The following is a 27,508-nucleotide window of genomic DNA, read 5'->3' as shown; positions in this document are numbered from 1 at the left end:
TGGCTTAGATTGTAGGACTGCGGGGGTGTTAAGCATATCCCAGTTTAGGTCACCTAACAGAATGAACTCTGAAGATAGATAGGGGGCAATCAATTCACATATGGTGTCCAGGGCACAACTGGGAGCTGAGGGGGGTCTATAACAGGCGGAAACAGTGAGAGACGTATTTCTGGAGAGATTCATTTTTAAAATGAGAAACTCTATGTTTGGGCATAGACCTGGAAAGTATGACAGAACTTTGCAGGCTATCTCTGCAGTCGATTGTAACTACTCCCCCTTTGGCAGTTCTATCTTGACGGAAAATGTTGTAGTTGGGTATGGAAATCTCAGAATTTTTGGTGGCCTTCCTAAGCCAGGAAGCAGACACGGCAAGGACATCAGGGTTGACGGAGTGTGTTAAAGCAGTGAGTAAAACAAACTTCGGGAGGAGGTTTCTGATGTTAACATGCATGAAACCAAGGCTTTTTCGATTACAGAAGTCAACAAATGAGAGTGCCTGGGGACACGCAGGGCCTGGGTTAGCCTCCACATCACCCGAGGAACAGAGGAGTAGGATGAGGGTACGGCTAAAGGCAAGCAAAACTGGTTGTCTAGTGCGTTGGGGACAGAGAATAAAAGGAGCAGATTTCTGGGCGTGGTAGAATAGATTCAGGGCATAATGTGCAGACAGGGGTATGGTGGGTGCGGGTACAGTGGAGTGATGAAAGTTTTGGCTGTAGGGTCTAAAAAAATTGTGGATCTGAGTCACATTGAGTGGGGAGGGTTACCGGAAGGTATATTTAATTAAAACATTGAAAATAAGATTGAAAAATAAATTGGAATATATACGAAAAATACAAAAAATACAAAAAGTAAACGAGAGGACAACAAAGCACGTCTGCACTGCTACGCCATCTTGGATTGACTGTACGATACAATACAACTTTATTTGTCCATTTGAAAAAAAATGTGTCTTCTGCTCTCACTCCCATCTCTCCTCAGACAACAAAAACACACACACCTTTTGATTTGAGCTAGATCCAATACAGACCTAGACATGTTCACATTGCCAGTGAGTGAGTTTATAAGGAAGTGCATAGGATATGTTGTACCTACAGTGACTATTAAAACCTACCCTAACCAGAAACTGTGGATAGATGAAAGCATTCGCGCAAAAATGAAAGCGCGAACCACCGCATTTAACCATGGAAATGTGACTGGGAATCAACACCGGGTCCCCACAAGGGTGAGTGATCATCCCCCTCCTTTACTCCCTGTTCACCCATGTCTGCGTGGCCATGCACGCTTCCAACTCAATCATCAAGTTTTCCGACGACACAACAGTAGTAGGTTTGATTACCAACAACGACGAGACAGCCTACAGGGAGGAGGTGAGGGCACTCGGAGTGTGGTGTTAGGAAAACAACCTCTCACTCAACATCAACAAAACAAAGGGGATGATCGTGGACTTCAGGAAACAGCAGAGGGAACATCCCCCTATCCACATTGACGAGACAGCAGTGGAGAAGGTGGAAAGTTTTTAAGTTCCTCGGCTTACACATCACTGACAAACTGAAATGGTCCACCCACACAGACAGTGTGGTGAAGAAGGCACAACAGCGCTTCTTCAACCTCAGGAGGCTGTAGGAATGTGGCTCGTCACCTGAAACCCTCACAAACTTGTACAGATGCACAATTGAGAGCATCCTGTCGTGGTGTATCACCGCCTGGTACGGCAACTGCACCGCCCATATCGGCAAGGCTCTCCAGAGGGTAGTGCGGTCTGCACAACGCATCACCGGGGGCAAACTACCTGCCCTCCAGGACACCTACAGCACCCAATGTCACAGGAAGGCCAAAAAGATAATCAATTACAACAAACACCCGAGCCACTGCCTGTTCACCCCACTACCATCCAGAAGGTGAGGTCAGTACAGGTGCATCAAAGCAGGGAAAGAGAGACTGAAAAATGTGCTTCTATCTCAAGGCCATCAGACATCACTAACACAGAGAGGCTGCTGCCTACATACAGAATTGAAATCATTGGCCACTTTAATGAATGGATCACTTGTCACTTAAATAATGGCACTTTAATAATGTTTACATACTGTATCTTGCAATACTCATATGTATATACTGTATTTAATACCATATATTGCATCTTGCCTATGCTGCTCAGTCATTGCTCATCCATATATTTATATGTATATATTCTTATTCCATCCCTTTAGATTTGTCTGTATTAGGTAGTTGTTGAGGAATTGTTAGATTACTTGTTAGTTATTGCTGAACTGTCAGAACTGGAAGCACAAGCATTTCACTAAACTCGCAATAACATCTGCTAACCATGTGTATGTGACCAACACAATTTGATTTGATTTGAAGTAAATGCTGAAGTAGCTAGAACACATAGCGTAGCTAGCGCTCGGCATAAGAAAGACTATTGAATAAAGAGACTCCATTTCAAAGAGCATGAAATATGGGAAGAAGGGTCGCGCAACAATGGCCACCGCTGATTTAGAGAGAGTTTGATTTACAAAGTAAAAGAAAACAAAGAAGTAAAAAGTTTTCCAGTTTTTCAAAAGTTTTCAATACTGAATGTGACAATCAGCTTATTTGAATAAGTGAACACACACACATGCAGGCACTTAACCACCCACGCACAGACACACACCATTTGGATAAGTGAATAAACACGCATGCAGGCACACGCGCGTGCACTCTCAGGAGATGGAGCTGATTAAACTAATGGCAATTTCATGATTAGTTGATTTTTGGAGTCAGCTGGAGCAAAAGTGTGACACCCTAGAGGACTGGAGTTTCCCATGCCTGCTCTAAGGGTATTTACAGGCCTTATGCAGTACCAGTCAAACGTTTGGACAGGGTTTTTCTTTATTTTTACTATTTTCTATATTGTAGAATAATAGTGAAGACATCAAAACTATGAAATAACACATGGAATCATGTAGTAACCAAAAAAGTGTTCAACAAATCGAAATATATTTGAGATTCTTCAAAGTAGCCACCTTTTGCCTTGACGACAGCTTTGTACACTCTTGGCATTCTCTCAACCAGCTTCATGAGGTATTCACCTGGAATGCATTTCAATTAACAGGTGTGCCTTGTTAAAAGTTCATTTATGTGTTTGAGCCAATCAGTTGTGTTGTGACAAGGTAGGGGTGGTATACAGAAGATAGCCCTAATGTCATGTACTGTCATGTTGTGTCTTGTCTCTGTCCTTTCCCTTCACCCTGTCTCCCTCTGCTGGTCGTTGTTAGGTTACCTTTTCTCCCCCTCTTTCCCCCAGCTGTGCCTTGTCTCCTCCTAACCACCTCGTCACCCCTTTTCCCACCTGTTCCCTTTTTCCCTCTGATTAGGTCCCTATATCTCTCTCTGTTTCTGCTCCTGTCCTTGTCGGATTCTTGTTTGTTGTGTTTCATGCCTGAGCCAGACTATCGTCATGTTTGCTGTAACCTTGTCCTGTCCTGTCGGAATCTGCCGGTCTATCTGAGCCTACCTATGTTTGGTTATTAAAGAAGCTCTGTTTAAGTTAGTTCGCTTTTGGGTCCTCATTCACTCACCGTAACAGAAGAATCCGACCAAGAATGGACCCAGCGACTTCGGATCCTCTCCACTCAGCCGTCGAGATCCAGGGAGCGATGCTAGGCAGACACGAGCAGGAATTGTCTGCTGCTCGACATGCCGTTGAGACCCTGGCCACCCAAGTCTCCAACCTCACAGAACAGGTTCACCATCTCCGCCTCGATCCACCGGCCACTTCCAGGGCTTTCGAATCTCCGGAGCCCAGAATCAATAACCCGCCGTGTTACTCTGGGGAGCCCACTGAATGCCGCTCGTTCCTCACCCAGTGTGATATTGTGTTTTCTCTCCAGCCCAACACTTACGCCAGGAGCACTGCTCGTGTCGCCTACGTCATATCTCTCCTTACTGGACGGGCTCGTGAGTGGGGCACGGCAATCTGGGAGGCAAGGGCTGAGTGTACTAACCAGTATCAGGACTTTAAGGAGGAGATGATACGGGTTTTTGATCGATCTGTTTTTGGGGAGGAGGCTTCCAGGGCCCTGGCTTCCCTATGTCAAGGCAATCGATCCATAACAGACTACTCTATTGAGTTTCGCACTCTTGCTGCCTCCAGTGGCTGGAACGAGCCGGCTTTGCTCGCTCGTCTTCTGGAGGGTCTCCGCGCAGAGGTAAAGGATGAGATTCTCTCCCGGGAGGTTCCTTCCAGCGTGGATTCCTTGATTGAACTCGCTATTCGCATTGAGCGACGGGTTGATCTTCGTCACCGAGCTCGTGGAAAGGAGCTCGCGTTCTCCGTTGCCCCCCTCTCCGCATCACTACCATCTTCCTCTGCCGGCTCGGGAGCTGAGCCTATGCAGCTGGGAGGTATCCGCATCTCGACTAAGGAGAGGGAACGGAGAATCACCAACCGCCTCTGTCTCTATTGCGGTTCTGCTGGTCATTTTGTCACTTCATGTCCAGTAAAAGCCAGAGCTCATCAGTAAGCGGAGGGCTACTGGTGAGCGCTACTACTCCTGTCTCTCCTTCAAGATCCTGCACTACCTTGTCGGTCCATCTACGCTGGACCGGTTCGTCAGCTTCCTGCAGTGCCTTAATAGACTCTGGGGCGGAGGGCTGTTTTATGGACGAGACCTGGGCTCGGGAACATGACATTCCTCTCAGACAGTTAAGGGAGTTCACGGCCTTGTTCGCCCTGGATGGTAGTCCTCTCCCCAGGATTCAGCGTGAGACGCTACCTTTAACCCTCACTGTTTCTGGTAATCATAGCGAAACCATTTCTTTTTTGATTTTTCGTTCACCTTTTACACCTGTTGTTTTGGGCCATCCCTGGCTAGTTTGTCATAATCCTTCCATTAATTGGTCTAGTAATTCTATCCTCTCCTGGAACGTCTCTTGTCATGTGAAATGTTTAATGTCTGCTATCCCTCCTGTTTCCTCTGTCTCTTCTTCACAGGAGGAGCCTGGTGATTTGACAGGGGTGCCGGAGGAATATCACGATCTGCGCACGGTGTTCAGTCGGTCCAGGGCCACCTCTCTTCCTCCACACCGGTCGTATGATTGTAGTATTGATCTCCTTCCGGGAACCACTCCCCCCCGGGGTAGACTATACTCTCTGTCGGCTCCCGAACGTAAGGCTCTCGAGGATTATTTGTCTGTAGCTCTTGACGCCGGTACCATAGTCCCCTCCTCCTCTCCCGCCGGAGCGGGGTTTTTTTTTGTCAAGAAGAAGGACGGGTCTCTGCGCCCCTGCATAGATTATCGAGGGCTGAATGACATAACAGTTAAGAATCGTTATCCGCTTCCTCTTATGTCCTCAGCCTTCGAGATCCTGCAGGGAGCCAGGTTTTTCACTAAGTTGGACCTTCGTAACGCTTACCATCTCGTGCGCATCAGGGAGGGGGACGAGTGGAAGACGGCGTTTAACACTCCGTTAGGGCACTTTGAATACCGGGTTCTTCCTTTCGGCCTCGCTAACGCTCCAGCTGTCTTTCAGGCATTAGTCAATGATGTCCTGAGAGACATGCTGAACATCTTTGTTTTCGTTTACCTTGACGATATCCTGATTTTTTCACCGTCACTCCAGATTCATCTTCAGCACGTTCGACGTGTCCTCCAGCGCCTTTTAGAGAATTGTCTTTTTGTGAAGGCTGAGAAGTGCACTTTTCATGCCTCCTCCGTCACATTTCTCGGTTCTGTTATTTCCGCTGAAGGCATTAAGATGGATCCCGCTAAGGTCCAAGCTGTCATTGATTGGCCCGCCCCTAAGTCACGCGTCGAGCTGCAGCGCTTTCTCGGCTTCGCGAACTTCTATCGTCGTTTCATCCGTAATTTCGGTCAGGTGGCAGCTCCTCTCACAGCCCTTACTTCTGTCAAGACGTGCTTTAAGTGGTCCGTTTCCGCCCAGGGAGCTTTTGATCTCCTCAAGAATCGTTTTACATCCGCTCCTATCCTTGTTACACCTGACGTCTCTAGACAGTTCGTTGTCGAGGTTGACGCGTCAGAGGTGGGCGTGGGAGCCATTCTTTCTCAGCGCTCCCTCTCTGACGACAAGGTCCACCCATGCGCGTATTTTTCTCATCGCCTGTCCCCGTCGGAACGTAACTATGATGTGGGAAACCGCGAACTGCTCGCCATCCGGTTAGCCCTAGGCGAATGGCGACAGTGGTTGGAGGGGGCGACCGTTCCTTTTGTCGTTTGGACTGACCATAGGAACCTTGAGTACATCCGTTCTGCCAAACGACTTAATGCGCGTCAGGCGCGTTGGGCGCTGTTTTTCGCTCGTTTCGAGTTCGTGATTTCTTATCGTCCGGGCTCTAAGAACACCAAGCCTGATGCTTTATCTCGTCTCTTCAGTTCTTCAGTAGCCTCCACTGACCCCGAGGGGATTCTCCCTGAGGGGCGTGTTGTCGGGTTGACTGTCTGGGGAATTGAGAGGCAGGTAAAGCAAGCGCTCACTCACACTCCGTCGCCGCGCGCTTGTCCTAGGAACCTTCTTTTCGTTCCCGTTCCTACTCGTCTGGCCGTTCTTCAGTGGGCTCACTCTGCCAAGTTAGCCGGCCACCCTGGCGTTCGGGGTACGCTTGCTTCCATTCGCCAGCGTTTTTGGTGGCCCACCCGGGAGCATGACACGCGTCGTTTCGTGGCTGCTTGTTCGGTCTGCGCGCAGACTAAGTCCGGTAACTCCCCTCCTGCCGGCCGTCTCAGGCCGCTTCCCATTCCCTCTCGACCGTGGTCTCACATCGCCTTAGATTTTGTCACCGGACTGCCTTCGTCAGCGGGGAAGACTGTTATTCTTACGGTTGTCGATAGGTTCTCTAAGGCGGCTCATTTCATTCCCCTTGCTAAGCTTCCTTCTGCTAAAGAGACGGCACAAATCATCATCGAGAATGTTTTCAGAATTCATGGCCTTCCGTCAGACGTCGTTTCGGACAGAGGTCCGCAATTCACGTCTCAATTTTGGAGGGAGTTTTGCCGTTTGATTGGGGCTTCCGTCAGTCTCTCTTCCGGCTTTCACCCCCAGTCTAACGGTCAAGCAGAACGGGCCAATCAGACTATTGGTCGCATCTTACGCAGTCTTTCTTTTCGCAACCCTGCGTCTTGGTCAGAGCAGCTCCCCTGGGCAGAATATGCCCACAACTCGCTTCCTTCGTCTGCGACCGGGCTATCTCCTTTTCAGAGTAGCCTCGGGTACCAGCCTCCGCTGTTCTCATCTCAGTTCGCCGAGTCCAGCGTCCCCTCTGCTCAGGCTTTTGTCCAACGTTGCGAGCGCACCTGGAAGAGGGTCAGGTCTGCACTTTGCCGTTATAGGACGCAGACTGTGAGGGCTGCTAATAAGCGTAGAACTAAGAGTCCTAGATATTGTCGCGGTCAGAGAGTTTGGCTCTCCACTCAGAACCTTCCCCTTAAGACGGCTTCTCGCAAGTTGACCCCGCGGTTCATTGGTCCGTTCCGCATTTCTCGGGTCATTAATCCTGTCGCAGTTCGACTTCTTCTCCCGCGATACCTTCGTCGCGTCCACCCGGTCTTCCATGTCTCCTGTATTAAGCCTGTTCTTCGCGCCCCCGCTCGTCTTCCCCCCCCCCCCCCCCCCATCCTTGTCGAGGGCGCACCCATCTACAGGGTCCGCAGGATTTTGGACATGCGTCCTCGGGGCCGTGGTCACCAGTACCTCGTTGATTGGGAGGGGTACGGTCCTGAGGAGAGGAGTTGGGTTCCCTCTCGGGACGTGCTGGACCGTGCGCTGATCGAGGATTTCCTCCGTTGCCGCCAGGTTTCCTCCTCGAGTGCGCCAGGAGGCGCTCGGTGAGTGGGGGGGTACTGTCATGTACTGTCATGTTGTGTCTTGTCTCTGTCCTTTCCCTTCACCCTGTCTCCCTCTGCTGGTCGTTGTTAGGTTACCTTTTCTCCCCCTCTTTCCCCCAGCTGTGCCTTGTCTCCTCCTAACCACCTCGTCACCCCTTTTCCCACCTGTTCCCTTTTTCCCTCTGATTAGGTCCCTATATCTCTCTCTGTTTCTGCTCCTGTCCTTGTCGGATTCTTGTTTGTTGTGTTTCATGCCTGAGCCAGACTATCGTCATGTTTGCTGTAACCTTGTCCTGTCCTGTCGGAATCTGCCGGTCTATCTGAGCCTACCTATGTTTGGTTATTAAAGAAGCTCTGTTTAAGTTAGTTCGCTTTTGGGTCCTCATTCACTCACCGTAACACCTAATTTGTAAAAGACCAAGTCCATATTATGGCAAGAAAAGTTCAAATAAGCAAAGAGAAATGACAGTCCATCATTACTTTAAGACATGAAGGTCAGTCAATCGTGTAAAATTTCAAGAACCGTGGAAAGTTTTTTCAAGTCCAATCACAAAAACCATCAAGCACTATGATGAAACTGGCTCTCATAAGGACAGTCGCAGGAAAGGAAGACCCAGAGTTACCAAGAGTTCATTAGAGTTAACTGCACCCAAATAAATGCTTCACAGAGTTCAAGTAACAGACACATCAACTGTTCATAGGAGACTGTGTGAATCAGGCCTTGATGGTCAAATTGCTGCAAAGAAACCACTACTAAAGGTCACCAATAAGAAGAAGAGACTTACTTTGGCCAAGAAACATGAGAAATGGACATTGGACCTGTGGAAATATGTATGTCCTTTGGTCTGATGAGTCACTGCCGGTGGTATTTAGAATTCAAGGCACACTTAACCAGCATGGCTACCACAACATTTTGCAGTGATACGCCAACCCATCTAGTTTGCGCTTAGTGGGACTATCATTTGCTTTTCAACAGGACAATGACCCAACACACCTCCAGGCTGTGTAAAAGCTATTTGACCAAGGAGAGTGATGGAGTGCTGCATCAGATGACCTGGCCTCCACAATCACCCGACCTCAACCCAATTGAGATGGTTTGGGATGAGTTGGACAGCAGAGTGAAGGAAAAGCTGCCAAAAAGTGCTCAGCATATGTGGGAACTCCTTCAAGACGGTTGGAAAAGCATTCCTCATGAAGCTGTTTGAGAGAATGCAAAGAGTGGGTACTTTGAGGAATCTCACACATAAAATATAATAAAATACTTTGCTTACTACATGATTCCATATGTGTTATTTCATAGTTTTGATGCCTTCACTATTATTCTACAATGTAGAAAAATAGTAAAAATAAAGGAAAACCCTTGAATGAGTAGGTGTGTCTAAACTTTTGACTGATACTGTACATGGAGAATTACGGTCAGACCATAACTGTATGTTAAGGGCATAAAGTAAATGCCTCTGATAGGGGGAATGGGATGATTTAGCAGGCAATTCAATTGCTAAAACTGAGCCATGATGACATTTGCACAGAGAGAGAGAAATGGAGCTGCAAAGAGGGAGACACAGTAATCTATAGTCTACCTGACGTCAGGCATAAACTACAAAGTTTGACGGGAGGCAGTAAAGTTAGGCGCTAAATGGTTTGTCTCAATTTAAGAAAAACATTTGTATCTGTCTGTCACATCTCCCCATAAATGCATTTTGCCCCCTTGCTGGAATTTATCTGCACTGGCAACAATGCAGAGTAATCTTCCCCCTCGAGTACAAGGAAGCAATGCTTAAGTGAACACATCATGCCAGCATTAACATAGGGCAAAATAATGACATACTTTATATTCTGACGAGGGGGAAGAGAGGCTCCCCTCTCTGTTGTCACCTTTCCACGTAGCCTTTTACCTTTTCTATTACTCAGTTGATTGATTCTCAAACTCAGTGTCTAAACAAGGAAATATGAACTTGACATAAGCTGTTTGCCAGGAAATCATTAAATCCCTAATCATTTTGGGTGTCACAGTGGAATGACTTTTAAAGCATTTTGAATGGCGAGGTTTGAGAGTCGTAAATGGCGTGTAGTCAGAGAGACAACAGAGACATGGGGAGTTGTGTTTTTTTTTGTTTTGTAATCCACCATTCAGTCAAGCTGGTGTCAGAGAATTGCTCTACGGGCGACATTTTCCTCTCGCAAACACACTGTGCTGTGAGCAAATACAGTAATATTTCAAATAGAGGGGATGAGTAAAATTAGAATATGCTGCGCAATTTATGTTGCAACTTCTCAGACAATTTCCGTGAAGAAGAAGTTTAGTTTCACCAGTGTTATTTTTATATAATATATAACTGTAATAATCAATACCGACTCTTGAAACCGCTATGGACAGTATAGATTTTAAAGACCACCAAGCTTGTATTTGTTCAAACTATGTGTGTGCATTAGAGGGGAAGATAGGAAGAGTGTGTGTTTGTTTGTGTTCGTGTGTCCGTGCTTGCGTGAGAGACAGAGAGTGGTGTGTGTGTGTTTCTGCATGTGCACATGTGTGTGTACATTGAGTCATGGCATTATGCCACTGGCTGTTATATTATTCCTTTTTTCCCAGCAGTGGTAGCTAAGCAGGCTGCAAGGCCACCCTGCTATCTCCCTCCTCTGTGTGTGTTTGTGCATGTGTGTGTGTGACAGCGAGAGACACCGGGAGCTCTTCCTCAAGTGTAGAAGCATGAAAAGGACGGCATAGACAAGAGAGATCATGGGTGTGTGGCGAGGAAATGAAACATGAAGAACTAATCAAACAGGAGGAAAATGGCCCCCGTCAGGTGACGGCCATAATATGTCAACCAAGTCATGTGCGCTGGGGCCTCAAAGTGAAGTGATCTTCTGCTCGCCTAACCTTCAAATGACATTAGGCATCTTGCTGACGGAAGACGAGGCGCTGTGCATTACCGGATGTGATTTATTCCCATCCCGCCGATGAGTTTGGATGGGAGGGCAAAAAAAAATCACTCTGATGCACACGCACACTACTCTGGTGGGATCCGAAGCGGGAGGGAAGAGGGGCGAGTTTTCCAAGTGAATATAGACGATTCTCTCTACATATAGGCGACAAAGCTCTATCAGGTTCTGCCGTTGTATAGGCTATGAAAAAAAACCTGCAAGGGGAGAGCTGCTCAAAATGCTGCGACTCTCCTCCTATTCAGCTACTCAAAGCCACTTATTTTGGATGACAGTGCCGAATTTACATTAAGGCTCAAACCGTTGTCAGCTAACGCTAAGTAGACAATGGCTTGTAAACCGCAAATAGCAGAGATAGGTGCTCATTAATGCAGCCTGTCTGCAATTCCTGTCTCCGCGACCTTGCCAGACTAATTCCGACTGCATCGTTAACTGAAATTATTGTTTCTTGATTATTCATTACTTTCCGGACAGCGGGGCCCCTTTCCTTTGGAGGCAGGAAAGGGAAATGAATGTTGCGAGGGAACACATGGTCCGGCTCATAAAAAGCTGGCTATCTGGGCTGATGTGTTAATGAAGGAATTCACAGTGAAACAATTCATCGCTCTCCCCTGGGTGGCATACATTCAAGCGTATTACCCGTAATGATTGCTCATTGATGATCATTCTCCCTCATCCATCTCCCTCGCCCCGGGGACAGTAATACCTCATTGACTGGCCTGTCATTAAGTGAAAAAATCTATACACTGACTGAATGTACAAATGTCTATGACTGATCAGGGGAATCCAGATGAAAGCTATGATCCCTTATTGATGTCACTTGTTAAATCCACTTCAGTCAGTGTAGATGAAGGGGAGGAGACAGGTTAAAGAATGATTTTTAAGCCTCGAGACAATTGAGACATGGATAGTGCATGTGTGCCATTTAGAGGGTGAATGGGCTAGACAAAAGATTTAAGTGCCTTTAACAGGGTATAGGTAGGTGCCAGGTACACCGGTTTGAGTGTATCGAGAACTGCAACGCTGCTGGGTTTTTCAAACACTCAACAGTTTCCTGTGTGTATCAAGAATGGTCCACCACCCAAAGAACATCCAGCCAACTTGACACAACTGAGGGCAACATTGGAGTCAACATGGACCAGCATACCTGTGGAACGCTTTCGACACCTTGTAGTCTATGCCCCGATGAATTGAGACTGTTCTCGAGGCAAAAGGGGGTGCAAGTCAATAGGAAAGTGTTCCTAATGCTTTGTACACTCAGTGTACACATATACACCAAGAAGTTACTAAAAGATAACGAGGGAGGGATGGTAAAAGTGTGTGTGTGTGTGTGTGTGTGTGTGTGTGTGTGTGTGTGTGTGTGTGTGTGTGATGTGTGTGAGCATCATGTCTACTGACTGAACAGATTCCACTGGATTAACCTTGTCCATGGCTCCTTTCCTATAACCTTACCTAAGCCTCTCTCAATAAGTGACCCCGTGGAGGAAAATGTTAAGAGTCAATGTAGAAAACTCAGGTTGATGTTATTTGAGTGGACATGGATCCCTCTCCCACAGTTTTAGCTGCCCTTTTTCATTTCTACAGAATTTGCTGCTACTCACAGCACTGCCACTCAATGACCCTGGCTTTCAACGACCCTGCGTATGTCCACGCACACACACACATATGCGCACGTGCACACACACACGCACACTCATATGCCCACACACGCACACACTAAAAAAAGAGGCTGTTAATGAGTTAATTTGCAACCAGTTGGGGATTGAGGTACTTAACTTAACACCCCCCCCCCCACACACACACACACACACACACACACACACACACACACACACACACAATGACACAGACGAATATGATGTTGGACAAGACGATGCTGCTCATTGGGTTTCTCTCAATAAGGCTGTAAGTTATGTTCCATTGTCCTACGAGGGGCTCATCTGTAATTCTCTAAAACATCACGGCCGTGACAGACAGAAGGAAGAAGAAGAGGAATGGCTGCAATCTCCTTCCAGCGCACTCCTTAATCAATCAGCCTGCTTCGCATCTCTGAATGACTGCACTTTGGAAACAAACACCCGAGACAAACAAAGCAAAACAAACACCAAGATAAATATTACACCAGAATCCTGTTTAGAAGTCATTTGCCGAGTGCCCCCCTTTTTTTATGAGCCATATCTGGAGATGATTTGAGGAAACAAATTAGGCACGCAAATGGCGTGGCAGGTCGTTTGTTACAGTGTGTCAGAGGGCTTGTGGCAACCCGTCGTTCATCGAGCCCCATATTTTCAGCGTGCCTGTTTTGTTTTGCATGTTATTTTGGCGTTAATATGTGCCACATATCAGTTTGCAAACAATGTTACATTTTTTATTTATTTTTTAAATCATTGAGTTAATAAAGCCGCATACAAACATGGTCTTTTTTTGCTTTGTTGAGTAAGGCAGCTCCAAAATGCAGGTGTTTCAGCCTAGCTCAGTGCTTTCTGTGGTGGTGGTGCAGCCAACAGAAATTACGGAGTGTAGATGTTGGTAATGTTTTCTAGTTGCGCCGTGATTGCCTCAGTGTTCCATCACTCACTTCCAAGTCTAAGGGTAGAGATCAAAAAATTCAAGCCCCTTGGTTGCTGCCATAGAGTTACAGCACATTAGAAGTGCCCATCCAAGAAGGCTCAAGTTCATTGGGCACTTTGATTGGACTGATGTCAACATCATACTTTCAAAGTCTTAGCTAGCGGTCATCATTATGAATCAAGTCGACAATCTACTGGCAAATCATTTTTAATCCTTGTCATATGAAGAGACATAATGGCTAACTGCAAGCATTGCAAAGCAATCAATAGCCTGTTATTCAGTGGAGTGGCTGTGTGGTCCCAAGTCTGGGATTAACGTTCTCGTTTCCAAGTTTAAAATGATAAACAATTAACATTGGCCATGCTGTCAATGAAGCATGATTTGAGCCGTGCTCAAAACAACTGTTAACTCGGAACAGGGAAATCTAACTTCAGTGAGTTCAAGACAACTGGTAACTCTGGAAAAACGAGCTCCTACTGGGAAAATGCGTTTTGAACAGTCATCCAACTTGGAATTGTAAATCCGGAACTCGGGCCACTTTCTAGAGCTACGACCTGAAGAACACTGACGTCAATATGATTCAACATAATTTTTTACGAGTTCCCAGTTGTCTTGAAAGCACCATAAATCCAGAGAATGCCAGACTTTGATGACAAAGTTTGATGACAAAATTCGCCCACAAAGGACCGCAGTGCCACCTTCCTGTTCAAGTGAGCACAAAATGTCTTGTATGCTGCTGCATAAATGATGTAATATGCCAGGGAGATATGTATACTGTAGCTAAGAAAGTAATACTAAGTGTAAGTAGTTAGATGTTAAGTAGCCCATGTGCCTCACCCTAATATTTTGGTATATTTTCCCATCTTCATTTTGCTTACTGTTCTGACTTGGTGGTGCACATGTAGCCTATAACCTGTTTTAGAGAAATGTAATCATCTAATATTGTAAGAGCTTTCATTGTCTGCTTAGTTTCCCCCTTTTTATCCTACGGTTCTGACTTGGTGTACAGGGAGAGCACTGTAGGAACGGCCCATGTTATGAATTCTGTCGCTGTACATGTCAAAAGTGCTGAAAAAATAGTCCATCCGGGGCGCTGTTGGAAGCCAAGGATGTAGAACACGTTTCCCTATTGCTCCTGAGTTAGTGACCAAATTTATATATTTAACCTTGCAAAAGTTTGTATATTTCTGTTTGGCCAGGCATCTGAAGAGACCCATAAACAATTCAGATCAAGTTTGAGAAATGTAAGTTTGTAATGTCGTCTACCCGGCCAGAAACGGAGTCTGCAAGAACAGGCCGCAGCAAGCCCACGCCCTTTCCTGATTCACCCCCGCCACCGGATGCAGCTAATGCCGGCCCCACGGAAACACTGACTGTGGAGATGCTACAATCCGTGATAGGCACCCTCAAAACCGACTATGTCCATTCTAGCTCACTTATTGTCTTAATCGAAATTACGGATTGCGTCTTATCTGCTTGTTGTCCCCTTATGCCAAAGTTTCTACATCTCAATTGTCAGTAGAAATCACATTTGTTTAAGCAAGTTAGCCATATCAGCTATGATTTTTTAAAAGGCAGGAAATGAGGCTGAATGAACTGTTTCGCTGCCAGACAAGGCTCCACTGATAGCCAGGTGTAGCAGTGGTAAGGTGTTGGGACTCTGCTATTGTGACAGCTTTATGTAGGCCGTAACAGTTTGTGGGCACCATTTGTCAACGTTATAGCGCAATTCATGTATTGTTTAGTGTTATGTTGTGTAGTGGCTTTGCTGGCATGCATCCCACTTTTTATTTTTTGCCCCACCAAGATTTACTTGCAAAAATCACCAATGCAGAGGAATAGCTCTCCGGCTGCAGATGTATGGGGATGTCAGAGGAGGAGAGGAGCAAGCTGGGTAAAGCAGTGGGAGCCGGGATGATACCTGATGGGAATAGCACAGTGGAGGTGTTATAACACCCACAAAATGGTTCCAATCGTTTTTCCACCATTCACGTTTCCCATAGGGGATTTTAGAAACACTTCAAATAAAAGGCTGTGTTTTGTGTAGGCTTACCCTGGCGTTATGTTTTGATAAACATGTACATTTCTCTCAGACAAGGTGAGTTTTATCAATATATTCGGCTCTATTTACTCTCAGATTCTAAAATGCTAATTAGCATCAAAGCAGACATCATGAAAAATGACAAATTCCTGCAAGATCCGACATGTCACCTCTAGCTGACACCTTTGCTAACAGGTATTGTGTCAATTTAAAACTTGTCCAAGACAGTTCACAAAATTGTCAATTTAAAGAAATGTTGCCAATTTATTCATTACAACATTAGATTAAAAAAAAATATATATATATATACAGCACCAGTCAAAAGTTTGAACACGCCTACTCATTCAAGGGTTTTTCTTTATTTTGTACTATTTTTTACATTGTAGAATAATAGTGAAGACATCAAAACTATGAAACCATGAATCATGTCGTAACCAAAAAAGTGTTCAACAATCAAAATATATTTTAGATTTGAGTTTCTTCAAAGTAGCCACACTTTGCCTTGACGAGAGCTTTGCACACTCTTGGCATTCCCTCAAACGGCTTCATGAGAAATGCAAATTTTTTTTTTTATTATAATCCCACTGAGCGCAAACCAGATGGTATCACTGAAGAATGCTGTGGTAGCCATGCTGGTTAAGTGTGCCTTGCATTCTAAATAAGTCACAGACAGTGTCACCAGCAAAGCACCCCACACCATCACACCTCCTCCTCCAAGCTTCACGGTGGAAACCACACATGCGAAGATCATCCATTCACCAACTCTGCGTCTCACAAAGACACGGCGGTTGAACAAAAAAATGTCAAATTTGGACCAGTCTAATGTCCATTGCTCATGTTTCTTGGCCCAAGCAAGTCTATTCTCCTTATTGGTGTCCTTTAGTAGATGTTTCTTGGAAGCAATTCGACCATGAAGGCCTGATTCACGCAATCTCCTCTGAACAGTTGTTGAAATGTGTCTGTTACTTGAACTCTGTGAAGCATTTATTTGGGCTGCAATCTGAGGTGCAGTTAACTCTAATGAAGCAGAGGTAACTCTGGGTCATCCTTTCCTGTTATGGTCCTCATGAGAGACAGTTTCATCATAGCACTTGATGGTTTTTGCGACTGCACTTTAAGAAACTTTCCAGATTGACTAACCTTCATGACTAAAAGTAATTGTCGTTTCTCTTTGCTTATTTCAGCTGTTCTTGCCATAATACGGACTTGGTATTTTACCAAATAGGGCTATCTTCTGTATACCTGCCCTATCTTATCACAACACAACTGATTGGCTCAGACGCATTATGAAGGAAAGAAATTCCACAAAATAACTTTTAACAAGGCACACCTGTTTAATTTAAATGCATTCCAGGGGACTACCTCAAGAAGCTTGTTTTGAAAATGCCAAGAGTGTGGGTGGCTACTTTGAAGAATTTCAAATGATGATTCCATACGTGTTATTTCATAGTTTTCATGTCTTCACTATTATTCTTCAATGTAGAAAATAGTACAAATAAAGAAAAACCCTGGAATGAGTAGGTGTGTCCAAACTTTTGACTGGTACTGTATATATAGTTAATCCAGTGATTTTTTTTTAACCTTTGCCTCGATTCAACAGTCTCATCCAGATCATGATGGTATTTGTAGTTCTTTATGATAGCCACATTAGCAGCTAATTAACAAATATATTGATAAAAGTCAACATATCCTAGAGAGATTTACACGGTTATCAAAACGTCAATCCAGGGTAAGCCTACACAAAACATTGCCCTTATTTTAAGTGTTTGTTTTTTTAATCCCCTACTGGAAAAATGAAAGATGGAAAACCAATTGGAACCATTTCCCTGTTTGACTGCTAGGTTTTATGGGTATTATGTCTCATATTCTGGTACTCTACACACAGGCTTATGGGAAGGTTACACGCCTACTGTGTTACATAGATAAACATTCGGCATGATCCTCTTTAAGATTATGAATGCGAATGAGTTGAAGTGAATGAAAATGATCATTGCTAGAACTATAAACGTGTTGGCTATGTGACATCATCGATGGTTGATTCATGTTCTGCATGGTTGCTCTTAATATTAAAACCGAGATTAATGAACATTTTTGAATTGTACAATGTGTTGGCTGATGATTCCCCCTCACCTCACATTGGCATTTCGATGCGCAATGTCAACAAAAACACATTCTAACGGGACAAATAAAATGAGTCATCATCTGAGGTCACATATTGGCAATGAATGTGAGCACTGTGCATGTACATTAAACCTAATCTGTATCTCTCTCCTGAAAGCCGTATCTCTACGTCTCAGCGTTGTGCTTGTAGACGAATCAGACAATACAAAGAGTCACTTCCCAGGTTAACCGTCAGCGACCGCCGCAAGCTTTAACGAGATGATCTCGGAGTTATTGCAAGTACAAATCACAGAGCAACCATCCCTCTATAGCTCCCATGGATGGCATTTCATGCCAGGAAACCACATTGGGCAATTAGAGACAAGTACAGCTGTTCTCTGTTCACTTACCATTAAAACTAGCCAACTGAACTCCATTTAACTGTAAGGAGCTGATTCATATATGCATATGTATAGAGTCAGTTTCATCATAGCGTTTGATGGTTTTTGCGACTGCACTTGAGGAAACTTTAAAAGTTCTTGACATTTTCCAGATTGACTGACTTTCACGTCTTAAAGTAATGATGAACTGTCGTTTCTCTTTGCTTATTTGAGCTGTTCTTTCCATAATATGGACTTGGTCTTTTATACAGGTGTGCCAAGCATGTAGTGTCATTCCCAAGAAGACTTAAGGCTATTATCACTGCCAAAGGTGCTTCAACAAAGTACTGAGTAAATGGTCTGTATACTTATGTAAATGTGATATTTTTTTAATTAGCAAACATTTCTAAATACCTGTTTTTGCTTTGTCATTATGAATATAATGTGTAGATTGTCAATGGAAAAAAACTATTTAATCCATTTTAGATTCAAATTGGGTTTTTATTTATTGCTACTATTTTCTACATTGTACAATAATAGTGAAAACATCCAAACTGTGAAATAACACATATGGAATCATGTAGTAATCCAAAAAAGTGTTAAACAGATCTAAATATATTTCATATTTTATATTGTTAAAATAAGCCACCCTTTGCACACGCATTCTCTCAACCAGCTTCACCTGGAATGCTTTTCCAATAGTCTAGAACAAGATCCCACATCACTCAATGGATTGTGGAGGCCAGGTCATCTGATGCAGCACTCCAATACTTTTCTTATTGGTCAAATTGCCCTTACACTGCCTGGAGGTGTATTGGGTCATAGTCCTGTTAAAAAACATATGATAGTCCCACTAAGCGCAAACCAGATGTGATGGCGTATCGCTGCAGAATGCGGTGGTAGCCATGCTGGTTAAGTGTGCCTTGAATTATAAATAAATCACTTACAGAGTCACCAGCAAAGCACCCCCACACCATCACACCTCCGCCTCCATGCTTCACGGTGGGAACCACACATGCTGAGATCATCTGTTCATCTATTCTGTGTCTCACAAAGACACGGCGGTTGGAAACAGCAATCTCAAATTTTGACTCATCAGACCAAAGGACAGATTTACACCAGTCTAATGTCCAATGCTCGTGTTTCTTGGCCCAAGCAAGTCTCTTATTCTTATTGGTGTCCTTTAGTAGGGGTTTCTTTGCAGCAATTCGACCATGAAGGCCTAATTCACGCAGTCTCCTCTGCAATTTCTGAGCCTGGTAACTCTAATGAACTTATCCTCTGCAGCAGAGGTAACTCTGGGTCTTCCATTCCTGTGGCGGTCCTCATGAGAGCCAGTTTCATCATAACGCTTGATGGTTTTTGCGACTGCACCTGAAGAAACTTTCAAAGTTCTTGACATTTTCGGATTGACTGACCTTTATGTCTTAAAATAATGATGCACTGTCATCTCTCTTTGCTTATTTGGGCTGTTATTTCCATAATATGGACTTGGTCTTTTACCAAATTGGGCTATCTTCTGTATACCACCCATACCTTGTCACAACACAACTGATTGGCTCAAACACATTAAGAAGGAAAGAAATTCCACAAATGTACTGTTATTTCATAGCTTTGATGTCTTTACTATTATTCTACAATGTAGAAAATAGTAAAAATAAAGAAAAACCATTGAATGAGTAGGTGTGTCCAAACTTTTGACTGGTACTGTATGTAGCAGATTATTCAGACAGAGATTGCCCATTGTGCTATTTTCAGTACTCTATTACTTTTCAATTAGGAATACATGTAGTCTAATTGTTAGTGCAACAGATACATCTAAAGTGTGGATTACGATCAAGTTCAAGTAAAAATTTGGATGACGGCATTCCAGGATTTGATCATACCTACGATATAATGTTACTTTTTGAATACCGTGGTCAATTAATGAAAAACTATTCACAGCTTCAGTAATTACACTTACAAATGTGTTGCATCCAAACGAGGCCCACTGTATCTATTAAAATCTCTGGATTACCTAGCACACATTCCAATTTAAATATATTCCAGCTTCCCAGACAGATCAATGCAGGTGGAGGTGACAGTCAGGGATGAGAGAGAGAGAGAGAGAGAGAGAGAGAGAGAGAGAGTGAGAGACAGACAGACAGAGAGAGAGAGAGAGACAGACAGACAGACAGACAGAGAGAGAGCGAGAGAGAGAGAGAGAGAGACAGAGACAGAGACAGAGACAGACAGACAGAGAAAGAGAGACAGACGATACTGCATATAGAGAGATATAACACAGAGGATGTGAACAGTGACTATCGCTCATCCTCTGGAGCGGCTGATCACAAAATTGTCCTATCACGACATCTGACAGCTAGTGACAAATGACAAATGTCTACTCCCCCAGCCGAAACACAAATTGGGCTGCTGCACTATCGGGGACACGGAATTTAATTTCTCACAGTGCCCCACAGGCATTCTGCCTGCCATCACAGGCACGGTGCACTGACACCTATGTTACACACCAGGGTCGTGTTTATTAGGAACCAACTGGAAGAAAACTGACTGAAATAGGGAGGGACTACCTGGACTCACCCATTCTCCCCACCCTCAACATGAACGGAATGTGTAATTACTCCCTCTACCTGCCGAAGAAAGACCCTCCACAATACACTCCTCTGTTTCGGAGCAGCAGAAAGTGATCTGACTCCCTGCCCTGGTAACTTGGAAGTATAGCGAACAGTATTCTTTACATGTTGAAAATAGGCATAATCAAAAGTTGCCATTTGTTGAGGAGGATTAGCCGAGCAGTGCGTGTGTGTGTGTGTGTGTGTCATTTCGAGGGAATACTGCGACGTTGGGGACGAGGCTCGGAAAGTGGTGATTAACTGAACGTTGAAAGAAAATTACATAAATAACGAGTGGTCTCTTCTTCCTGTGGGGATGGTGCTGTATGATGCTTTGTTGAGCAATCGCTCTCTCTCTTTAGGAAATGGAGGGCGTGGGTCATCACTCTCCACGATGATCCCCCCTCTCTTGCCCCCTAGCACCCAGTGGCACAAAAAGACATGGGAATCCGAGCAACTGGGTGAGAGGAAAACATGGGCTCCAGCAGGACATTAATGAGTCATCAATCAGGCCGATATGAATCATCTCTACAGGACCATTAGTGCAAAGTGTTACCAACATCATCAATTTCCATTAGCGAGTAGCAGCAGCAGGCTCCATCTCCTTACCAGCGAGGTGAAGATGTAGGTGTAGTAGACGGAAAGCATGCCCAGCTCCGACGCCTGGAAGAAAGAGAGAGAGGGGGGGGGGGGGGGGGGAGAAAGAGATAAGGAGAAAAATAGGTATATATATTGAGAAGGAGATATACACTGAGTGTACAAAACATTAGGACCCCCTTTAGCTCCCAGAACAGCCTCGATTCGCCAGGGCATGGACTCTACAAGGTGTTGAATGCATTCCACAGGGTGGTGGGCCATTCTTGATACATACGGGAAACTGTTGAGCGTGAAAATCTCAGCAGCATTACAGTTCCATGGCCCTTTCAAATGCACTTAAATCTTTTGTCTTGCCCATCCACCCTCTAAATGGTGCACATACACAATCCATGTCCCAATTGTCTCAAGGCTTAAAGATCTTTCTTTAACATGTCTCCTCCCCTTTTCTACACCGATTGAAGTGGATCAATAAGGGATCATAGTTTTCACCTGGAATCACCTAGTCAGTCTACGTTATGGAAAGATAATGTGTTCTTAATATTTTCTATATATATATATATATAAGAGAGAGAGAGAGAGAGAGAGAGAGAGAGAGAGAGAGAGAGAGAGAGAGAGAGAGAGAGAGAGAGAGAGAGAGAGAGAGAGAGAGAGAGAGAGAGAGAGAGAGAGAGAGAGAGAGAGAGAGAGAGAGAGAGAGAGAGAGAGAGAGAGAGAGAGAGAGAGAGAGAGAGAGAGAGAGAGAGAGAGAGAGAGAGAGAGAGAGAGAGAGAGAGAGAGAGAGAGAGAGATCAGATACTCTGCAGTCTCCTGCTCGATTACACAGCGGCAGATCAAATCCGCCCACATCCTGATAAGACATGACATATTCTTATCTAATGACGGGCTCTCTTTGGAGCAATTAGTAATACAATATTTTAGTATGCTGCTCAATACATTAGGATTTGATTAAATCGAAGCCTCAGCAGCAAGCACTGGTTGTGAAGGACACGGTGAACTCTACAGTTGAGCTTCTTTGAGTATATTTATTTTGGTATAAACTGTTCCACCAAATTTGTTGACTCCAATGTGAACTGTGGCATAATGGTGCAACGCAAAGCTTTTTAAAAAGGGGTTTTCCAATCAGCCCAGTCTGACTTAGTCTGACATACATCTGAGATACATAAAAAAAAATAAAAAAAACATTTCATAGAGTACAGTATATCAAGGGAAAACTGTCCAATAAAGGTTTGACTTGTTGACTCCTGGATCTCATTCGATGGAAGCTACAGTATGTCTCTGTTCAACCACCCACACACATTTCACCTAGACGATTCTCTCAGCCAGGTCACCCATGATATAAGTCAATATTCAACGTCCATCCATGTCTGAGGACGTTGGGAGATGTGGAAGGTGATGGTGGATGGGCGTTTTATTCCAAAGGTTGCAAGTTCAAATCCGGTGATAGAAAGTTGTTTTGTTTTCATTTTCATCCTATCCCAAACCTTATCTCTTAATTTAAGAATTTGGAGTTAATGCCTACTGGAAACGTAACCCGAACACTTCTAAAATTGACATTTGGAACAACTTAAAAATTGTACGTTTCAGAAACATGGGTGAACGTCTAATTCTGATGTGAGACTGTGAGACCTTGTTGGATTCTCTACCTCTACCTCAGGGGTACAAACTCCCGTTCCCAAGAGCCACAGGTTCTTCTGGCATAAACATGTATTTATCCAAAGAGGCCTTACAGCAAAAACCAATATGATTCGAAAAGGTAGATGTTTGTGGCGGAATAATCCCAAACAATGTGTTCCCCGACAGAATCATTAGATCATTTGTTTTGGTACTGTCCATATACGTTGCAGGTTTTTGGTCACAGGTCCAGGAATGGCTGAACAATTGCAATATTTACCTGAGCTAACTCTGCAGATAGCACTACTGGGTGATATGAAAAGTCATAGTCAATTGATCAATAATATAACAATACTTTTAGCAACAACAAAAAATATTTTCAATTTATAATCTGTAGTAACAATGAGACTAGTTTGCTCCAATTTGGGGAGGGGTGGTAGGGTTGGAGGGTAAAAAAGGAAATATATTTTTAAAGATATGTACATATATGTATGTATATGTATTTATATATATGTAAGTGTATATTTTGTAGGTGTATATGTATGTATTTATATGTGTTTGCATGTATGTACTGTATGTGTATGTAACATACATACAGTACATATACATACATACACATACATAAATGCATACACATATATATATATATATATATATATATATACAGTTGAAGTCGGAAGTTTACATACACCTTAGCCAAATACATTTCAACTCAGCTTTTCACAGTTCCTGACATTTAATCCTTGTAAAAATTCCCCGTCTTAGGTCAGTTAGGATCACCACGTTATTGTAAGAATGCAAAATGTCAGAATAATAGTAGAGAGAATGATTTATTTCAGCTTTTATTTATGTCATCCCATTCCCAGTGTGTCAGGAGTTTACATACACTCAATTAGTATTTGGTGGCATTGCCTTTACATTGTTTAACTTGGGGCAAACATTTCGGGTAGCCTTCCACAAGCTTCCCACAGAGCTGGTATAACCGAGTCAGGTTTGTAGGCCTCCTTGCTCGCACACACTTTTTCAGTTCTGCCCACAAATTTTCTATAGGATTGAGGTCAGGGCTCTGTGATGGCCACTCCAATACCTTTACTTTGTTGTCCTTCAGCCATTTTGCCACAACTTTGGAAGTATGCTCGGGGTCATTGTCCATTTGGAAGACCCATTTGCGACCAAGCTTTAACTTCCTTACTGATGTCTTGAGATGTTCCTTCAATATATCCACATAATCTTCTTCCCTCATGATGCCATCTATTTTGTGAAGTGCACCAGTCCCTCCTGCAGCAAAGCACCTCCACAACATGATGCTGCCACCCCCGTGCTTCACGGTTGGGATGGTGTTCTTTGGCAATTAAGCCTCCCCTTTTTTCCTCCAAACATAACAATGGTCATTATGGTCAAACAGTTCTATTTTTCTTTCATCAGACCAGAGGACATTTCTCCAAAAAGTACGATCTTTGTCCCCATGTGCAGTTGCAAACCGTAGTCTGGCTTTTTTATGGCGGTTTTGGAGCAGTGGCTTCTTCCTTGCTGAGCGGCCTTTCAAGTTATGTCGATACAGGACTCTGTGGATATAGATACTTTTGTACCCGTTTCCTCCAGCATCTTCACAAGGTCCTTTGCTGTTGTTCTGGGATTGATTTGCACTTTTCACATCAAAGTACGTTAATCTTTAGGAGACAGAAGGCGTCTCCTTCCTGAGTGGTATGACGGCTGCTTGGTCCCATGGTGTTTATACTTGCGTACTATTGTTTGTACAGATGAATGTGGTACCTTCAGGTGTTTGGAAATTGCTCCCAAAGATGAACCAGACTTGTGGAGGTCTACAAAAAAATATATAGTTTGATTTCCCATGATGTCAAGCAGAAAAAGCACTGTTTGAAGGTAGGCCTTGAAATACATGCTCAGGTACACCTCCAATTGACTCAAATGATGTCAATTAGCCTATCAGAAGCCTACACCTAGCTCGGCTATTAGACTATTCTTTAGTAAAGGTTGAATTGTTGTTCAGCTATTAGCCCTCCTCCCCAACTTGCAACAAATTACTGTCATCATCTCATTCCTTTCCCTCTTCCATGCATCATCATTCAGCTCTTGAATGGCTCGCTTGTGGTCATGCTGGCAGGATATGGCAGCGCGTCAAGAATTTGGTTCTGCGTCAAGAATTCTGCATACAGTAGCACGTTTGTATGAAGGTGTGGTTGTTCACAGGCAAATTGTTATTTGCTATGGAGGTCTTTGTGTCTTTTTGTTGAGAGCAAAACCTTTTTTATTTTCAATCAAAAATAATTGTTCTGAAAGCAACTTTTTTCCGACACAAAGGAAGTCAAAACGGACGCCTACGAAAGTGGCATCTCAGGTAAGCAGCACTGGGCTGTATTGACGTATCCTAAAAATGACATCTGCTGCTTTAGATGGAACTGTTATTGTTTTCATATCTATAAAAAAATGAGCTATTTCCTTTACTTTCAGAGAGCGAGCTGTATCTGATATTGTCAGATATTCACTGCCCAAGGAACAAGGCCATGGAAGCTTTATTGCTGGCAAAAGTGTCCATAACCAGAAGTAATTAAACTGTTCTGTGTTCTTTTTCTCCATTTCTGCCTGTCTTGTTGTACACGGAACCTGTCTCACATGCGTTAATTAAAAAACCCTTCAGATGTCAGCTGCTAATTTTCAGATTTACACCACATGAACACAGACATTTTTACTGGACTATCTGTTGCTGCCAAGTCATGATTTCCCTGGGGGTTAGCCTTGCAATAACCAAGTGGTGAGACACATAGCCCTCTATATTTAAATGTTTCAGGTACACTCCGATAGGTGTCTGCGTCACGTATAGAATCTTTTGACATTGTCTTCTATTGTTTGTCCTCATGTGTCTGTTTTTTAGCATAAAGTACTCTGTAACCACTTAGTGTGGACACCAGTTGAGACCACACACACACACACATACAATAATAGTCTCTCTTCTTCACTTCATCCCTCTCCCCCTTCTCCCTAAATCCTCTAGGTTAAATAAACTGTTTTGGTGAACCCCGCCCACATCTGAACTGGCTGACACAGAGGGCAGAGATGTCACTTGGTCGGCTCAACAGGAAGTATTTTTAAAGAGATGCTTTACATTGAAATACAGACAGAGATGTATTAGTCCCAGGGTAAATGATCCAAGGTCAGTTTTGCATTTCACTGATTAAGATGACTGACCGTGGTAGAATAAAAAATCAAGGCTTAATCATGCTCTCTCTCTTTCCATCTGTCTCTCGTCTGCAGGTATGTTTTGATGTGAGAGAGGAAGCCAGTCCCATCATTTCCACCTCACCCGCTCTTAAGATAACCTTCAGGCCAACTGGGGGGCCCAAGGCTGTTTAGGAGACACTTTTGTGATAAAGTGAGCGAATATTAGGGTAGCACTGTAATTCATGAATCATATGCTGTCTGTCGCTGTTCTTACCTCTTTCCCTTTCTGTCTTCTACATCTCTCCCCACACCTCGTCTTTCTTCCTCGTTTTATAAGTACAGATTGAACTTGTGTGTATAATATTACAATTATCAGAATTATAATACATTTATGTATTTATAACACCTGGATAATGAACTTCTTTCAATAAAGTGTTTCACATTCTCCACTGGTTGAAACTTAGTATCTCATTGAAATACTATCCTGTGTCCTCAGATTAATGCAGATAAAGGGAGTTAGATATGCATCGTTTTTTTTCTGTATATATGAATTAAAAATCAATCATGTTTCTAGTCTATTGCATAGTTACAATGTGTAATCATTGATGTCCCAAGGAGCAAGAGTAGTAAACACTTGAAGTGTATAACTGTAATACATACATGCAGACACAGCATCATTCAAATATTGGAATTGGAAATAATGTCTCAGAGATTCATACCTGAACAGCATCTTTATTTGCCAAGGAAGAGTAGATGATCAGTGAATATGTTCAACGTACAGGCTACAATGTGGGAATCTCATGCGTGGTAATAACTACAGTACATGTGTATATAGCACTTGCATCCTTGGCACAATAAAGTTATTATATTCTACTCTATCCGTAGGCTTCATTAATGCCATTCAGACTTGAAGTTGATACAACAACTATGATAGCTGAGGTTCATAGATCGGTTCTGAACTAATACTCATACCAAACGTTTTAGGGTCCATACACAGATTGGCTACATACTGTAGCTAGCTACACATCCATAGGCATACAGTTATTTTTATCCTCCACTACACAATAAGCAAGTAAACAGTTAGCTAGCGATTTTACTTCAGCTGCATTGCAAGGCAAGCTTACACAATTGTACATTCAATTTGCAGTAAATGCTTTAGCTAACTAGATTCTTTACAACACGAATTACAAATTCATTCTCCTGACACTAGCAAGTTGGCTAATGTTAGTTAGTCAGATAACTTGCTAAGTAGCGATTTTCATAAAGTAACTTTATGACCAAAAAATATGCACAAATGTTTGTCTTTACATTAACTAACATATTCCTCTCAATTGTAATTTTTTTGCTTGACTCATTATGAAGTCATAACAACTTACATTTGGTTCCACCGTAATGTTTTGTCAGCCATCTTTGTTGAAGAACGCCACCAGGCAAGGGTGGCTCGCATCAAAATTTGTCATTGGAACCACTCGATATGATTGGTCATATAAAAACCTTGGGACTCAAATGCATAATGAGTGCTCTAACTCCCCCTTGTGGTGGTCTGGAGCAATGAAGCCGTGACGCTAATGTAGAGTTACTACACTACTGTAGAGTTACCAGCCTCAGAAATTGCTTCACAGAGTTCAAGTAACAGACTTGTTTGAGCC

At 43.6% G+C, this 27,508-nt stretch overlaps 1 protein-coding gene across 1 annotated transcript in view; it reads right to left on the bottom strand.

The window, feature by feature from the left end:
* The window catches only part of grik4 (glutamate ionotropic receptor kainate type subunit 4), a 455,986-nt gene that overhangs the window by 81,586 nt on the left and 346,892 nt on the right, over positions 1-27,508 (bottom strand). The window contains exon 8 of the mRNA XM_036965131.2: positions 21,081-21,134. Coding sequence (XP_036821026.2) covers positions 21,081-21,134 — 54 coding nt within the window. The remainder of the gene's footprint in view (positions 1-21,080; positions 21,135-27,508) is intronic.

This window comes from Oncorhynchus mykiss, chromosome 27 (assembly GCF_057628025.1).
Source record: "Oncorhynchus mykiss isolate SJ-2025 chromosome 27, ASM5762802v1, whole genome shotgun sequence".
NCBI lineage: Eukaryota > Metazoa > Chordata > Actinopteri > Salmoniformes > Salmonidae > Oncorhynchus > Oncorhynchus mykiss.
Note: the sequence above shows the minus strand (reverse complement) of the source record. Positions and strands in the feature narration are given on the sequence as shown.